Here is a 16,253-nt window from a genome sequence, read left to right as displayed (position 1 = left end):
CGATATTAGCATTCCCACAATTAGTCTTTTCAAAAAGAGATAATTATTCAACATACTCACATTATGTAAAAAAGACCAAATGTTTAAATTCTCTCTTCTTCCAAATTGTGCCACTCTGTAAAAAGCTGGCACGAAAAGTCTCAACACAAATTCCTTTTACAGATACAACCAGTTAGCACATTTGTGGGACTTTCTTCCATGCACCCATTACTGTCTCGGTAGACAGCAAGTTTAATTTAAATCTCAGGAAGGTTCTTGCACCAAACGTATTATGAAGTCTAATATAATACTTCTACCGCACTTTAAAGACCTGGAAGATCCCTATATATTCTCTCAGAGATATTTTCCTATGTGGCTGTTCATAATTACGCTCTCGATCCCATGAATCTATTTTATTAAATACTGCTTTCCTAAAGATAGCAATATTCTCTAGAGCATCCTCCTTCACATCAATAGATTTCCGGAAAGCATGACAGTCGTCATAAAGTCACTAATCACTGTACAATCTCTCTTCCTATAGACACTTTAAAATGCCATATATGTTAGCAGCAGCGTCATCATATTGAATTTTAGAGTGCATCCTTTGCCTGTATTATCTTACCCAAGCCAGTAAGGCCTTTAATGCAGGTTCGCTTATCACTACGACTGGAGTTACCCGGAGGCAAGCCCGAGTGTAGTCTTAAAATATAACCTTCCGGTTTATTTAATGCTTCCCGGTCCAGATTTAGTTAAATTTCCATTTGGTATAATTTTATTTGTATTTATTTTATTTACAGCGGAAAGTGTTTCCTGGTGCCACAAGACAAAAAGAGGGGGGCGGAGGTACATATCAAAAAACACTAACAGTCCTACTAGCCCTTTAGACATTTGGATCGTGCAAGAGCAGTATCAACAAGTGCAGGGGGAGGGGGCAGGTCAGGGAAAGGGATGGGATGGGGGATAGAGAAGAGGGAGACTTGCTGGAGCGAGGGGTCCCAGGGGCTGGGCAAGTGCTAAAGGGTGCCCAGGTGGGCTAGTGCCAGGGGAAGCCAAGGGTAGGATAATAGTGTGAGGGTGCTAATCAGGGAAGGGAGCCCGAGGCGACTGCTGGTAGGAAGGGATGAGAGGAGAGACTGGACAATGGATGGCCTGACCTAGGGGAGACTCATAAGGGACACAGGCATCCAGTCATAGTGGCAGGAGGAGAACTAGTCAGGGGAGGGGGAGAGAGGAGGAGGAGAAAAGCAAGGTCTTGAGGAGCTTCTAGATCTTACGGAGATCCGGCTCAAGATGGAGAGGGGCAGCAAGGCCGTTCCAGAGGGAGACTCCTATTGAACAGTGAGATCCACCCCCCACTCTCTGCTTGGAGAAACATCTGATCTGCAAAGTTGGAGCTAGAGGACTGAAGGACTCTAGCAGGGAGGTATGGTATTTAGGGGGGAGAGTTGAATGTAGCCAAGTCCCAGGCCCCAGAAAGCCTTGTGGATGATTCTGAGGGTCTTGAATTTGATCCTTGCAATTCCCGGGAGCCAGTGGCAAGAGTTTAGGGCTGGAGAGACCCAGTGTCTGGCTTGAGGCCATGGTTAAGTATTACAGTCCTATTCTGGATTAGTTGGAGGGTGGAGTGAGGAGAGAGGCAGATTAAGGAAGAGGCTATTGCAATAATCTAGCCTAGAGAGAGCCACAGCTCTGGAGACATTGAGTTTCTGGGGGAGGGTAAGGAAAGGGAGAATGCCTGTGAGGAGGTGAAGCTGATAGTGGGCCTTCTTGGCAAGTTCAGCGATATGAGGTGAGAAGGAGAGAGTCGTCATCGAAGATGGGCAGGGGGCCCAAGGAGAGCGTCCAGAGTGTAGGCAGGAAAGAGGCAATACAGGTCCCAATGAGAAGGATCTCAGTCTTACTGGCGTTACGGCGGAGATCATTAGCAGCACACCAAGCCTGAATAGCAGTCAGATGGTCAGGAATATGAGAGGAGGAAGAGGTGGAAGAGGGGTAGAAGCTTAAAGGAAAGCTGTGTGGCATCAGCATAATGCTGAAAATGAGGAGAAAAGGTGGAGATCAAGTGGGCAAAGTATATGTTGAAAAGCCACGGCGAGAGGATGGAGCCCTGAGGGATGGCACAGGTCGAGAGTGAGGTAGAGGAGAGAAAGGGGCCGATTCAAGTGGAAAGAGGTTAATTAATCCAGTGCCCAGTCCATGATACCAAGGGTATCACAGAGCCTATTTATGAGAATGGAATGATTGACTGTGTCAAAGGCAGAGGACAGATCGAGGAGAATAAGGGCAGAAGGAGTCTAGATTTGAGAGCAGGCCTTCACGGGTGTTCAGGGGAGCAGTTTCCGTGCCTCTGACTGCTCTGAAGCCAGACTGGTGGTTGTGCAGGCAGCCAACAGATTCAATATGATGAATTCGTTGGGAGATGACCAATTTATCCAGAAGTTTGCCCAAATGGAGAAAGGGCAGTAGTTAGCCGGGCAGGAAGGGTCCGCAGACATCTTGTTTAGGAGAGGGTGCACAAGGGAGTGCTTGAGGGGCTGAAGGGAAGGAGCCAGTGGCAAAGGAGTGGTTACTGAACTCAGCCTAGGATGGAGCAAGAGAAGCCATGTTGTCCTCGATAGTTCTAGAGGAGCAAGGAAGCACCTGTTGGGAGGAGATTTTCATAGAGAAGGCTGTCTTGGTGACTATCACACGGTATTATGGGTGAGAAGGAGAAGAGTAGGGGGAAGCGTGAGGGGGGTGTAACTTTCGATTGGTATACGTTTAGATCGATAACCATTTAACTGAGGCATCCAAGAAAATTCTCCATGTTTCCTGCCCATCTTTATTTTTTTAGCCAAAACTGGATATATTTAATTCCTTAGTCTAATTGAAGAATTCTTCAGAAATAACTTTGAATAAATAGGGTATCCCAAGTAAACATACCCCTGAACTACCTCTACATGCTTTCCTTCTAAATTCCATATACATTTTCTTTTCCTATACCCAGAGGGACCCACAATCATTGCCTTAATCTTGTCAGGATTTAATGCCAGGGAATTTTCAGCAGAGAATCTACTGTGATAAATCCAATGGAGTCATCACGTTTTACCTGGCAGTAGCCTCTTCCCATGTGGCCAGGGGATGGCAGCCGCTACCTAATCCTAACCCTAAGGGCGGTTTTATGAGGGAGGATTACATGGGAAGAGATAGCCGTGGGGGAGAGGTCTTGGCTCCACTGGTTAAGATGCAGTATGCCCCATTTTCCCATGGGAAAGACCCCTGTATCCAGATACCCTAATGGCTTATTGCCATGTCCGTTCTTCCCCTTTGGGATAGAAAAATAACCTCTTCTTCGAGACTCGCACCTGTTCAGATAAACCGAGCCTGGTTCATCTAGCAACTCTTTTTGTGACTCTGCACCATTTTAGGCATATTAGCTTGCAAATTATCCACCTACTTGCTTTGATTTCTCATTGTCTGAAAGTAGTCTGTTATCTTAGGCAGAGAACCATTTTGATGTTTCCCTATTTGCTCTAGTGAACATGCACGATGCAATAGTCACAATGGGATTACAATTAGAACCAAATCCCTCATTTGAGTTCAGTATTCTCCACGATTGATTTGGAGACTGCTTTTTACTTCTGAGAATATGTGTACTCTCCATTCCATCAAAAGCAGCTAACCTACCTTTTTGGCCCTTCTACAAGACTGCAGTGTGCAGCAGGACACTGTGGGGCTTAAATATGTAGGCAGAATGCTGTCAGAATTCAAACGAGAATAGCGAATTACAAAATCCTAGCTCCACCAGTTAATTGGCAAGACTTCACTGTGCCACACTTCCCTTCTTCTCAAACAAGTGGAGAATAAGCACAGGAAATATGGGGGAGGGGCACTGAAAGATTGCCGCCCTGAGGACAATGACAGCTTCTATTCATGGCCAGCCAGCGTCAGAGCACCGAGTGTTCCCTCTGTGCACTACTTGTGGTGCTCTTCATAGGCTTTCCCCATCACATGTATTAATATGGGGGATGGGCACTGACAGCTAGGGTGCAGTGCCAAGCACACCAAAAGCTTCCAGTCATGGCCATCTAGTGGCAAAGCGCCAACTGCTTCCTCTATGCTCTCTTCCTGGAACTCCTCAGTTTTGCTGCTTACTCCATGGTATTGCACTGCAATTACATCCTCCTGATTCTCAGTTTATTCAAAGAAACTAACTTTTGTGAAAGTAAAGTGTTATGTGGCGAGTCAGATCGAAAAGAGAGACTCTCAGAGAACATGATATATTCTTGTTTAATAAAGTCAACGTAGAAAGCATAACTTTTGTTCTAACTATGGCTGGTCCCTGCCTATATAACCAACTAAGGTGCTTGTTTGTCAGTCGTGAAGGTCCAAAGAAACATATCTGCTGTCCAAAACTACCTTAACTGACCCTACCACCAAGAGAAAACTAACTTGGGTCAGGAGAATATCTCGTTTTACCGGAGGGTACTGCTAGTAGCAGTCTTTAACATACAATCCGCAAGTAGTCTCTTGTTACTTCTTGTATTAATTCCTTTAATTCCCTAAGTGGGATGTTGCCCTTTCTCTCGACATTGAATCCCTTTTGGCTCTCTTTTAGCCGTTTTTTAGGTTTTGGTCATTGACCTGGTTGTGCCCTTCTCCTGAAGGCATAAGTTTTTCCTGGATTTTTACTTTTAGTTCCTAACAGTCACTATTCCTGAATCACTGGGGTTTGTATCTGGTTTGTCTGTTGGTTCATAGCCCTGTCTTTTTCTCTCTTCAATACTGTATTGCTCTCGTGCAGGATTGTGCTTTGTTTTCCCCCTTTCCCAGGGGGTTTTGTCCCACTGGTTCTCTGTTTATCCACCTTTTCTCTTGGTTTGCAATCTTCGTATCTATTTGTTTTCCAAGTTGACTCAGTTTCATTTCGTCTACTGTGACGAGTTAGCTGTGCGATATACTGATCCTCTTGAATCTCCCTGCCCCCCCCATTCTCCCAGTTACCTTCTTTCTTGAAGAACGTTGCCTGAAGGTTTTGGTATCCGGATCTCTCTCACACTCTAAATCGTGGACACATTCTTCTCCCCAGTGTTCGCATCCTCGATCACACTCTACTTTGCTCTGTGTCCCCATGTTCGCCTGTACTTGGACGCATTGTGGTCCTCTGTTGTTGGAGGTCTCTGCAATGATCTTCAGACCAGCCGGTCCACTTGCCTCTACCCCTATGGAGGGTATTGCAGAGCTGGCTCACCTCCTGGACCTAACAGGGTGACGGGGCAAATCCCCTCGATTAGTCACAGTTTCAACAAAAGTATTGCCAATGCTCTTAAGGTTCAGGAGCTGGATAACCCCACAGAAAATCAGTGCAATAATTGGTATGTTCACAGGCCTGGATTTAAAGGGTTCCCGCACCCTATTTTCCATTGTTCATGAGGTCACTTCTCTTCAATATCCAGTCTCTGGTTTAAGGGTTCCCGCATCTTGTTTCCCATAGTTCTCTGGGTCTTTTCTCTTTGGCTCTCAGCGCCATACTTGAGTTTGTGGGTGGTTTCCATAAATGGGGTTGTGAGTTGCAGGACTTCTAGGATGGTTTTCAGCCAGAGGATGACAGGAGCCTGCCCTAATGCTGGCCAAGGATTTTAACTAGGTTCCACATGTCCATGCTCTGTCAGGGGTTTGCTTCTCCAGCCACCTCCAATCCCTCTCTCCTCCAAAAAGCTTTTTCCTCTGTTAGCTACCCTTTTAGGGTTATCCCTATGTTTCTCCTACATTCTCATCACCAAAATTCCCCTTTACACCCCTCTGTACTGCCTCCTCCCCATATCCTTCACTGGTCTTTGTTTCCACCTCTTCACTACCTTTGAGTTCTTCATGGAAGTTTCCCATGGTGTCACTCAAATGTCCTACTGATAACTTCATCTCAGTTTCCGAAAAATATGCCCACTTTCCCACCTTGTTCAATACTTCTACCCACTCTGCTTTACTTTCCTCTGTTTCCTGTTCTTTCCTCGTCACTATATTCCCACACCAGTGTTCTATTCTCCGCCTCCCTACATTCTTCACCAGTTTGGGCACATGCTTCAGCCCTGATTTCCTCCTCCTGGCCTTCTGTGTCCACCTTCTCCCAGCACACTTGACCTTTTCCTCCCTAGCCGATTGGGTCTTATTCCTTCCATCACAATGGGTCTCTTAGTCCCCCCCCGCCCCACTTTCAGGGTCTGTCTTTACCCAGCCTGCTGTGCCCGCCCTGCAGCTTCCTCTCTTCTCCTTATCCCAGACTTCTGGGTCTCTCCTCCACCCGCCTGCCTCCATTCTCTAGGGCCTGTGCTGCAGTCTCCTGCCTCCTGCTCTTCTCAGACTCCAGGGGATCTGCTCCGTTCTCCTACCTTCAGCTCCTTCCCCAGCTTTTCTTGCTCTCTTCAGTGAGCACTGAAGGAGGTCTTCCTCCTACCGTCTCGGGGTTTTGTAGAGTTTGGACCCCCTTCCATCCTCCCTCTGGTCTCTGGTAGAATCTGGATCAGATGTGGCGGTTTTGCCTGGTCTCGGGAAATTTAATTCTCTCGGCCTGAATGGATCTGATCCACAGCCCTGAGAACACCACCCTCCATATTGGAGTTCGCAATTCCCTCTTGTACTTCAAGTTGCTGTCTGGGTGTCCAGTCAAAGGGTCGAATTCGAATACATTGTTTCGAACTGCAATAGTTTCAAATCAAAAGGACCGAAAAAAAAAAACAATTGAATGCCTTTTTTTAAATGTGTTTTTTGCCTTCGTATAGGAAAAAATACTAGTTGGGGACCCCCCGCCCCCTCAAAAAGAAAAACATCCATTCAAATTTTTTCTCTCGATCCTTTTTATTCGAAACTATTGCATTCGATCCTTTTGTATTCAAACCTTTCACTATAAACCGCTGTCTGTCTGCCTTGGGGGACATCTTGGACTAGCTCGGGTCCCCCTCTTGGCTTAAATGAAATTCAGAACAGATTCAGCACCTGTGTGAGTGTAGCCAATCGTACTAGCACTGCAAGCCCTGCAGAAATAACGCTCTCGTTTTTTAAATTTTTTATTTTTTAAAAGCTCCACAGTAGCAACCATTATCCTTGGACCAATGGCCCCTTTTGCGACCCCACCTTCTACAAACTCGATCAACTAGGGCACATGGTCACACTCTCTCACCAGCAGGTAATGCTGAGCTGCAATCTATTGTTTAAAAGAAAATAAGTGTGTGAGCTCAGCCTCCATCATGCCACCCTAATATGTGATGTACCAGACACATGCGCCATGGGTGCTCTATGTAAAACCATCACTCTACATATGCTTTTCATGTATAGTTTGACTCATTTGTTTTATGTTGATAGGTCTTTGTTTTGTCTGCCTTTATAGCCTGTTTGATCCGATCACTCTGCTTTCCTTCACTAGAAATGTGAACAAGGTATTCTTGAAGGGGACTATGCTCTTTGCATTAGTTTGTTTCACGGTTCTGAATTGCTGCTTCAGATGGGAAGCCGATCTTTTTATGTCTACCTCCGAACAATCATGGATGGATCAAGAGGTACGTATGGTGTTTTGTTTATTTTCATATTCCAATATTGCTTCATTTGACTCACTAGTTGCACAGACAGAAAACTATGAAAATCCTACACTTGTAATACCCAGAGGTCTACTCATTCACGTGCATGTAAAACCTTTGAACAATTCCTGCTTTGCAGGCACTTCAGTAAGCAGCTACATTCTGAATGGTGCATCTACCACCTTATGCTTAAAACTTTGCCAGGGTCAAATCTCTGCCTGTATGTGGAAAGCCAAGAGGAGTGTATGTACTGTGGAGCAACAACAACCTGGGTGTACGTCCCATCTATGATCCGGTTTCAGTACAAGCTTTATCATTATCATGGTGTACGCCCGAAATGTACAGCACCTAAATGTATGTAGTTATTGAACACAACATAGTCCATGAGCACTTTAACCTTGTTATAAAAAAAAGCCTTCTCACCTTTTTTGCAGTAAAGCTTGTGTCTCAGAATCTGCATTTAACCTCATTGATTCTATGGGGAATTTAAATCTTCAAAATGTTTACAAAAAGTGCCAATACAGGCTTACGTATGCCTTTTAACGACAAGAAAGTTCAAAGCAACCATTCTCTAGGGCCAACAAAAAATAAAGGCAAGGCTGCACTATCAATTCTTTTCTTTTCTTAAATGTGTTTTTATTAAGGTTGTGATGATTCTTTTACAGTGGTGACTATGGACAGAGAATTATATTCAAAGTATACAATATACAGAAAATATTAAATACACGCTTTATTCACCATTCACCCTTTGCATACACTAGTACCCGGAAACAAATAAAGGTGTAAGAGTTTCCATTTAAAAAAAAATTATAGTATTTATCTTAATCCATTCTTAAACAGACAATTTTGTTTCCAACAGACAGTTTATTTAGCTTACAACCCCAAATTGAATCCACCCGTGCTAATTTCATATAATGATCATCTGGACAAAAGTTATCACTATGCAGATAAAGGTTTCCTGAGTAGTTTACTCTTTTTTTCTTGCCAAATACCCACAATTCTTTTATGCACACATCTCTTCTAACTTATACATGCTTTGGCGTTTCAGAAGGAGGACAGACGACTATCGTCCATTATAAAAAGGTTTTTATTATCCTTTTAAATAAATTATATCTGTACCTAAACTATGGGTCTTTCCCTACCTAACAAAAAGTAACTCAGGTTCTCGTTGGTGAGTCCAAAAAGGAAGAAATGTTCTCTGTTCAAATCTAGTCTACTCTGGCCCTACCACTATTCAAAAAGGAAACTAAGGCACAGGAGAATTACTATTTTCTCCTGTGTTCTGCTTCTCAGCAAAGTCACTACAATGTTTAATGTTTAGTTAGTTCTTGGCAACCACCCTCAATAGTTCAGAGAGTGCAGATATAGGTTTCTTCAGCTTTCCTGATGCGTCTTTTACACAGTTATTTTCCCTTCCAATGCTCCTTCTCTCTGTCTTGGGTCTTTACAAGTTTTGCTCTCTCTTCTCTGAACGTCCACTCTCTTTTCTGGCTGGGCCAGTTTATTGCACACTCTTCTTTATTTCTGGAATGAACTTAGCAGTTCCAATAATTATTTTCAGTTATTTTCTTCTCTTCACTGTTACTGAGACGAGTATGATTGTGCCAGTAACTATTCACACTTGAATCCCACTCTTCAGTGTTACTGGGACGAGTATGATTCAGGTACTCTTTACGCTATCCATTCCGGGTCTCTCGCTGTCCCATTACTTCATTTCTTTGGGGTTAGAGTCACCGGGCCTGTTTGCAGGATGGGAATCTCTTCTCGCTCTGTCAGGTTGGCTCCACTCGTCCCCTTCTCGATCTCTCACTCGGCATGGGAGAGTCTGTGGTTTCTATGCCGTTTCTGGAATGGACAATCCACCACGTTGTGGTCATGCCATCACTCACTCTTGCGCTTGTTCTCTGTGTTTCTCTTTCCCCAGTTTTCGTGGGTAGCCGATGTACTTGTATCCCATTTTCACATCAGCTGTCTCTGCGTTCTGCATGCCGCACTTCTTGGCTTTTTTCAGCTTCTGCAGGGACCCAGTTTGAAATCTCCTGACCTCTCTGTCTTGACTCCTCTTTCTGTTTTGATGACTGACAGCTGGGCATTCCCCAATGTAGGATCCCAGTCCTTCTTCTCTTTCTCCTGAGTACTCTTTATCACTCGATCGCTCCTCCTCTTCCCAGTACATGCTTGATCATTCTGTATGCATCTGCTTGATCATTCTGTATGCATCGGGCACTCTTCTTCATAGTACTTGATGCTTGATCTGTATCACTCTCACCTTCTTCGCAGTATCTGTTGCCTGAGGGTTCTGTATCACTCAAGCATTTTCCCTCTTCGCAGAATTATCAGTTTTTGATGCTTGGGTGATCTCTTTTACTAGAGCATTCTTCCTCCTTACTGTATTTTCAGACTATGATTCTTCACAGTATACCTATGGTTTTACAGCACCGTTACAACCAGTAGGTTGGTTCTCTTGGCCTTTCTGAAGCCCAGTTGCCACTGATGGTTTGAGTAACTAACTCAGGGGGTTCCTCTGCAGAACAGGAGTCCCTGTCCCAAAGGGGGACTCTCTCCCGGTGAGGTCCTGTTTGCCTCCACCCCTAGGGAGGGTATATTGTAGCAGGCCCACCTCCCTAGCCTCACAGGGAGAAGTGACTGAATCCTGCTGCTAAAATACATTTATTTAATCACTCTATACTCTAATATAATTTAGTGCCATATCCTTACCCAATGTGACACCACTCTCACTTCTAATGATTTGATCAAGTTTCCGGGTCGGGGGGGAGGGTGAAATTGGTGTCTGTGTGTAGGTGTAGCCAGGCATGAAACGCAGACCCAAAGCATTCATGTTTTGGTTATAAACATTTATGAACACAAAATGGGGCGTTTTGAAAATTCCCTATTTTCCCCACCTCAACCAACACTAAGGGTCTGTCCAAAAAGAAAGTGTCTTGTGTCCAAAGTCCTGTTCTATGTCCTGGGCCCTGAAAGATTTAATTTCCAACACAAATGTTGCTAATGGATAATGTTCACACTTCCAGGGAATGGCTCACTCCACCAACACAAACGTTCTTTATAGCCCCAGAGGATATCTCCCTTCTCTTGGCGTTGCAGTTCATGTTGGGGGAAATGTTCTCCCTTCCCCAGGTCTGTTCAACAAATTTCCAAACTACTAAGGGCATGAATCTTCCTTGGGGTTCGTTGGTCAACAATTTCAATATAACGCAACTTGGATGCAAGTCCAAGCTTTATGGGATACCTGGTGTACGCCTCTGCCAGGTTCTTCTCTGCATTCACTGTGGCTTAATTCAACGTCTTCGCTTGGCCTGGTATACTCTGCTGCCAGGGTTTTTCGTACAGTTAACTTATATACTTTATTCACAAACCTGACTTTGTCTGCTATATATACTTTCATGGCTGGACTTTCCATACAGTTAACTTCATACTTAGTGGAGGGTTCAAAACGTAACATTCGCCTATTTCCGTTAAAATTACTTGGCTCCCCTCTTTGCCAAGCTTGGGTTGTGCTTTATTTGATTTGGTTTCTTCCCTGGGGCCCTCGACCCATTACTCTTGTTCACTCATGGCTTCCGGTGACCTCCCAGACCCATCTATCTGGCTGCATGCACATTGTGTTGTCCATGAATTAATAAAATTCGAAATGTCCACAGAAGAAAAAAATGAGTTATTTGAACAAGTTATTTGAGTTGGGTTTTTTTCTCCTGCAGACTTTTCTGGACCCCCCAACCCCTTACTAAACTGTTGGCGGCACACCTCTTTGTGTGCTGCTGACTCCTCCATCCCTCTGCAACGCCCGTTCCTTCACTTACATGCGTGGGAACCGGCGCCACAGGGCCTTTTTTTTAATAATGTTATTTTAAACATTATCCAGTTATTTTAAACATGATCCTATCGGGCAACCCCTGATGCCATTATAGTGAACAAGGGTGCAGGGTACACCCCCCACAACCCCTGCTCCCCTTGTTCACTATATTGGCACAGAATGGTAAATTTGTTAGAAACTTTCAGCTGTACGAAATTTTCATATAGTCGAAATTCAATGAAATATACCTTCGGTTTTTCAATTTAACTATTTCTACGTATACCTTTTCTCTGCTATGCGGCACTTAGGGAGAGGTGTTTCCTCCTGTTCTGTCGGTGGCTGCGTTTGGGGGCCTTCTCGCTCGGCTCTCCACCCGCGTCTCGGCTGCGCCTGTCTCTGCTGCTTGCTTCTCGCTCGGCTTTCCACCCATGTCTGGGTTCTTGGGGCCGGCTGTCTCTTTTCTCAGTCGGTATATACAGACGAGCCATAGGTTGGCCGGAATGTTATTTTGGGGCGTGAGTCCAGGAGGTCCTGCTCCCCGGCTCTCCCTCTCGCTTTCCTTCCCTCTCTGCATTTTTGGTTTCTTTGTGACTCCTCCAGACACGCTTCTCCCAGCCATGCTGGGTGGGGTTTTAAATTTCCCCACGCCTATCAAATGTTCATAATTACCAGCGCGTCTTGTGATTTTTGCATTCATGGATCTTCATTGCTCCATCCAGTCTCCTCGTCCCAGTGTTTCCATACATATAGGAAGGACAGGGAACTTTTGGTATTTTACTCGCCTGATATTTAGTAGGTGTTGTGGGTCGTGGAAGGGAACTATCACACTAAGCCATAAAGACTTGAGATATGGAGGGAATATTGTTTGCTTCTCTAAACACGAATATGTATTTAGCCTATGTGGGGAGCCAAAGGTAGAATGAGCGAGGCAGACATGCCCCAGGACTGTTGTGAATAGAAGAGCACTCTAGCACTCTGAGTGAAGGACTGCATGGGTCCAGAGTGGAAGCTTCAAGCTACCATAAATTGGCAATCGCATCAAGTGTCTTGTGACTGGTGATTTAAGGCACTTTCCTCGTACTCGTTAGAAGGGTTTATCCCACCTATGTCACCTTACTTTCTCCTCTGCTGCTGGAGCAGCTCAAAACCCCATTCGGTGACCTGTTGTGCACCTGATTAGTCTGTGCCTGTTTTGCTGCTAGGCCGCTTAGTGGGTTCATCATGCAGTTCCCCCCCCCCCTTCCATCCCTTTGCCCCTCCCTACATGGTGCTCTCCATCTCCCCTATTTATTCTAACTGCTACTCTTGCAACTATGCTACCTCTTTCGAATCCTGGAAGGAAAAGGTTCAAGAAAGATCTCCTGGTCTCCAACCCAGGTCTTCCCATTGCTGACACCTACCTAAACTCTTCTTCCAGGCAGACTGTCACTGACGTCCTCTTTGTCCCTCCCTCTCCAGAAATTTGGACTCACCATATGATCTCAATCCTCTGCCCTTTCTCTTCTTCAACCAATAAATGGTGGAACCAGATGGGAAGTACTCTGGGCTCAGGTTACACCTCTAGGTGTCTCATTAATGTCTACCAGAATGGTGCTATCATGACCCAAGGCTCTCCGTTCACCCTCCTCCTTCTGTATAGGTGTCTTCAGTCGCACATCAACTTCCTCCCTTCTACTACCACTCCTCCCTCTGCCACCCCCTGTTTCCATCGCCATCCCTGTACCCCTCCTCGGAAGACCCTCAAAGGTGGCAACCAGCTTTACTTTGCTACACTCAACTCTCGCTCTGTCGTTAAACACTCCTGATATCTGTCACCGCCTTCAAAACTTTGACGTTGACGTCCTCTTTCTCACTGAGACGTGGTTCACTGCCAGTTCTTTCTCTGCTTTTGACACACTTCCCCCTAAGGGCTACAAGATCCTCTCTAAGCCCACGCCTAACAGGTCTGGAGGCGGAGTGGCCCTGATATTCCCTGAATGGGTCCCTGTTACCATCATACCCACTCAGTCCTACTCTTCCTTCAAATGCCTCGTCTGCAGGCTTGGTGTCTGTCCTATCCTCTCGCTGACTCTCGCCACCATCTACAGTACCCCTGGTCCAGTCGCCCTCTTCCTTTCGGAGTGGTCTGACCTCGCCTCTTCTCTCCAGCCTCTACCTCCAAGCTTCTCCTCTTTGCAGACTCCAATATTCACCTCGACTCTCCTGATGCGGCCACTGGACTCTTCCGCAGCCTCTGTGGCTCTTTCCCCTCACCATTCTTCCCCTTGGTCCGACCGACTCATCCGCACCCACCTTAGATGCTCGCATTTCAGCAGACATCCCCATCCCTCTTACCACACCTCTCTCCTGGTCTGACAATGCACTTCTGTCCTTTCATGTTGATCACTTGGGACCCCCGGCTAAGCCTCTGCCCTCATTGCCAGTCTCCTTCTCCGTCATTCGCCCCGGTGAAGCCAGTGTCAGTTGCTGCTTTTGGCACCAACTTCATTCCCCCTCCCACTCCAGCCACTAACTCTCACACTGACACAGCCCTTGCCAACCTACACCTCGCCATAACCAACACCCTGGACATCCTTGCTCCTGTCATGGGGATTCGCATGAAGCCTGCATTCAAGTGCAACTCCTGGTAGGACTCCGACCTAGCCTCTCCGCAAGCAAGCACATCTACGAACAGACTGGCCTGCAGCTTGCTCCAAAGACAATACAGACTCTCCATCCACTCAAACACAGGGCTCACATCCAAGCCTGCATCTCTGGGGCCACTAAGAACGTAGCTGAACTATTCAAAATCTGCAAGGAACTCGCCAATCCTACTGCAGTCTCCACTTTTCCTCTGCCATCCCAGGCCCTCTGCACTGGCCTCCCACATCACAACAAAAACTCAGGACATCCTGCCTCACTCTCCTCTACTCCCCTCCCTTCCCCCATCAACCGCTCTCAGGCCTCCCTGCGCCCTCCTCGCGCCTCCCCTACCTCCCCTCCTAGTCTCCTCCTTCTCGCAGATAGAACCTAATGAGGTCTCCAAACAAGTCCTTTACATAAAACTGTGTTGCTGAGACATTCCTCACATCTAGGTGAACCGTGTTGCTTAGCCATTTCTCACATCGAGGTGAATTGTGTTGCTTAGCCATTCCTCACATCTAGGTGAACTGTGCTGCTTAGCCATTTCTCACGGTATCCAGTGATTTATTTTTTTAAATAACCAACATTTTATTACCTAATGAATGTTCACATGTACAATAGCTGAGCAATAGCACAGATTGTTGTATGCAGTGATTTTAACGAATAACATTTTGATATAAAAATTGCCAGTGAAAAAATACTGCATTTTTAAAAAACAATATATGTGGTGAGGGGTAAGGGGTTGAAACCGGTGGGGTGGGGCTTGGGTGAGATTGTAACTGAAGGGAAATGGGTGGTTTGGGGGATCCCACAAATAAAAGTGCTCCCCCAAATAAAAAATAAAACAATTCAGTATTTTTTTCATTGAAAATGTTTAGATCAAAATGTTATTCATTATCATCTATTTGTTAAAATCACATGTAACCATTTCTCACATCTAGGTGAACTGTGTGGCTTAGCCATCTCCTATACTAAAGGTGAACTAGCAATAACACCAACATAGTTGGTCCTCCGCCAACTCAAACAGAGGTGAACCAGACAGCTAGGACCTAATTACAAAAGGTGGGGTCTTGGGTGCACACCAATAGTTCTAGTAAGATTAGTAATGGGAGGTGAGTTTATTAATATACTTTTTCTAAGAGTAGAAGGTGCAGGGGAGGAAAAAAGGCCTTGGCACAAAACCTAAATACATACAAGAAAAACAGAAGAGGATCCAAGATTGTAGCCCTCCCGTCCCCTGCACACTATCGTGATTCGCCTTTATGGCGATTAGTATACCTTTTTCAAATGTGCAATTTAATTCTTCTTTTCTAAGTTACCCATAAAGATGTTTCCATTACAAAACAAAATTACAAGTTGAGTTTCTTAAAATAACAGCATTTAATCAAAACAACATATATAAGTGAAAGCGCAGCCAAATGATAAGTCTATGGCCGACGCCTATTAGAGTTGTTGATATCTTAAACAAAGAATGAAAAAATACATATGCCTGTTACAATTCAGCTAATACATTTGAAGCAGTGAAGTATAAAATCACTTCAAAACAATGCATTACAAAAAATACATATATTACCCAGAAAGTTTCCATATTTTATATGTCAACACATTCCTCTGTTTTTACCCATTATTTAAATGAATAAGGGCATGTAGTGTATTCAAAACTCAAAAGGGACATACATCACTATGGTGTAAGCGCGTATTATACACGCGTCTGTAGCGGGTAGGGTATATTGAATCCAACCCAAAAATAATTGTATGTGGTAAACGATGATTGTTAATGCATGTATGAACACATACGGCTTGTCCCAGGGCAACCGTTTAATAAAGTGTTCGGCAGGTTGTCATCAGAATGTACCAAGTTAGCTAGGTTCAATGTGGCACAGGGCAGTGGATCAAAATAAAAATGAAAGGTAAAGACACTCACCAAATGTTTGGTTGTCTACATTTAGACATGTGCTATTAATCTGTTATGTAGAGTGTTGAGGGCGCGTAGGAAAATAAGCCAGGTACCTGGACATCTAATTCACATCTGAGGTGACATCTACAAGGGTATACCATACAGCATCCTGATTCAATAACTCATGATTTATATATTCATGTTAGCCAAAAGAGGCAATTTAAAATATTCCAAAGATGTAAAGACACTCACCCAAAAGTTGGATGTCTTCATTTGGACATGTGGTGCTTTTGATCTGTGTTAGTCAAAGTGCTAAAGGCACGGGGGTAGGTCATCCCAAAATCCGGACACCTGAGTCACATCTGGTGTTTTTTCTACAAAAATATATGTATAG

The 16,253-nt window shown here is 44.8% G+C and overlaps 1 protein-coding gene across 2 annotated transcripts in view; it reads left to right on the top strand.

The window, feature by feature from the left end:
* The window catches only part of FANCM (FA complementation group M), a 1,896,264-nt gene that overhangs the window by 666,469 nt on the left and 1,213,542 nt on the right, over positions 1-16,253 (top strand). For both annotated transcript variants that reach the window (XM_069638749.1, XM_069638750.1), the window contains one exon: positions 7,376-7,508. In XM_069638749.1, coding sequence (XP_069494850.1) covers positions 7,376-7,508 — 133 coding nt within the window. The remainder of the gene's footprint in view (positions 1-7,375; positions 7,509-16,253) is intronic.

This window comes from Ambystoma mexicanum, chromosome 14 (genome assembly GCF_040938575.1).
Source record: "Ambystoma mexicanum isolate Mex_15411 chromosome 14, UKY_AmexF1_1, whole genome shotgun sequence".
NCBI classification, from domain to species: Eukaryota; Metazoa; Chordata; class Amphibia; order Caudata; family Ambystomatidae; genus Ambystoma; species Ambystoma mexicanum.
The sequence above is the reverse complement of the archived record's forward strand: the minus strand, read 5'-3'. Positions and strand labels throughout refer to the sequence as shown.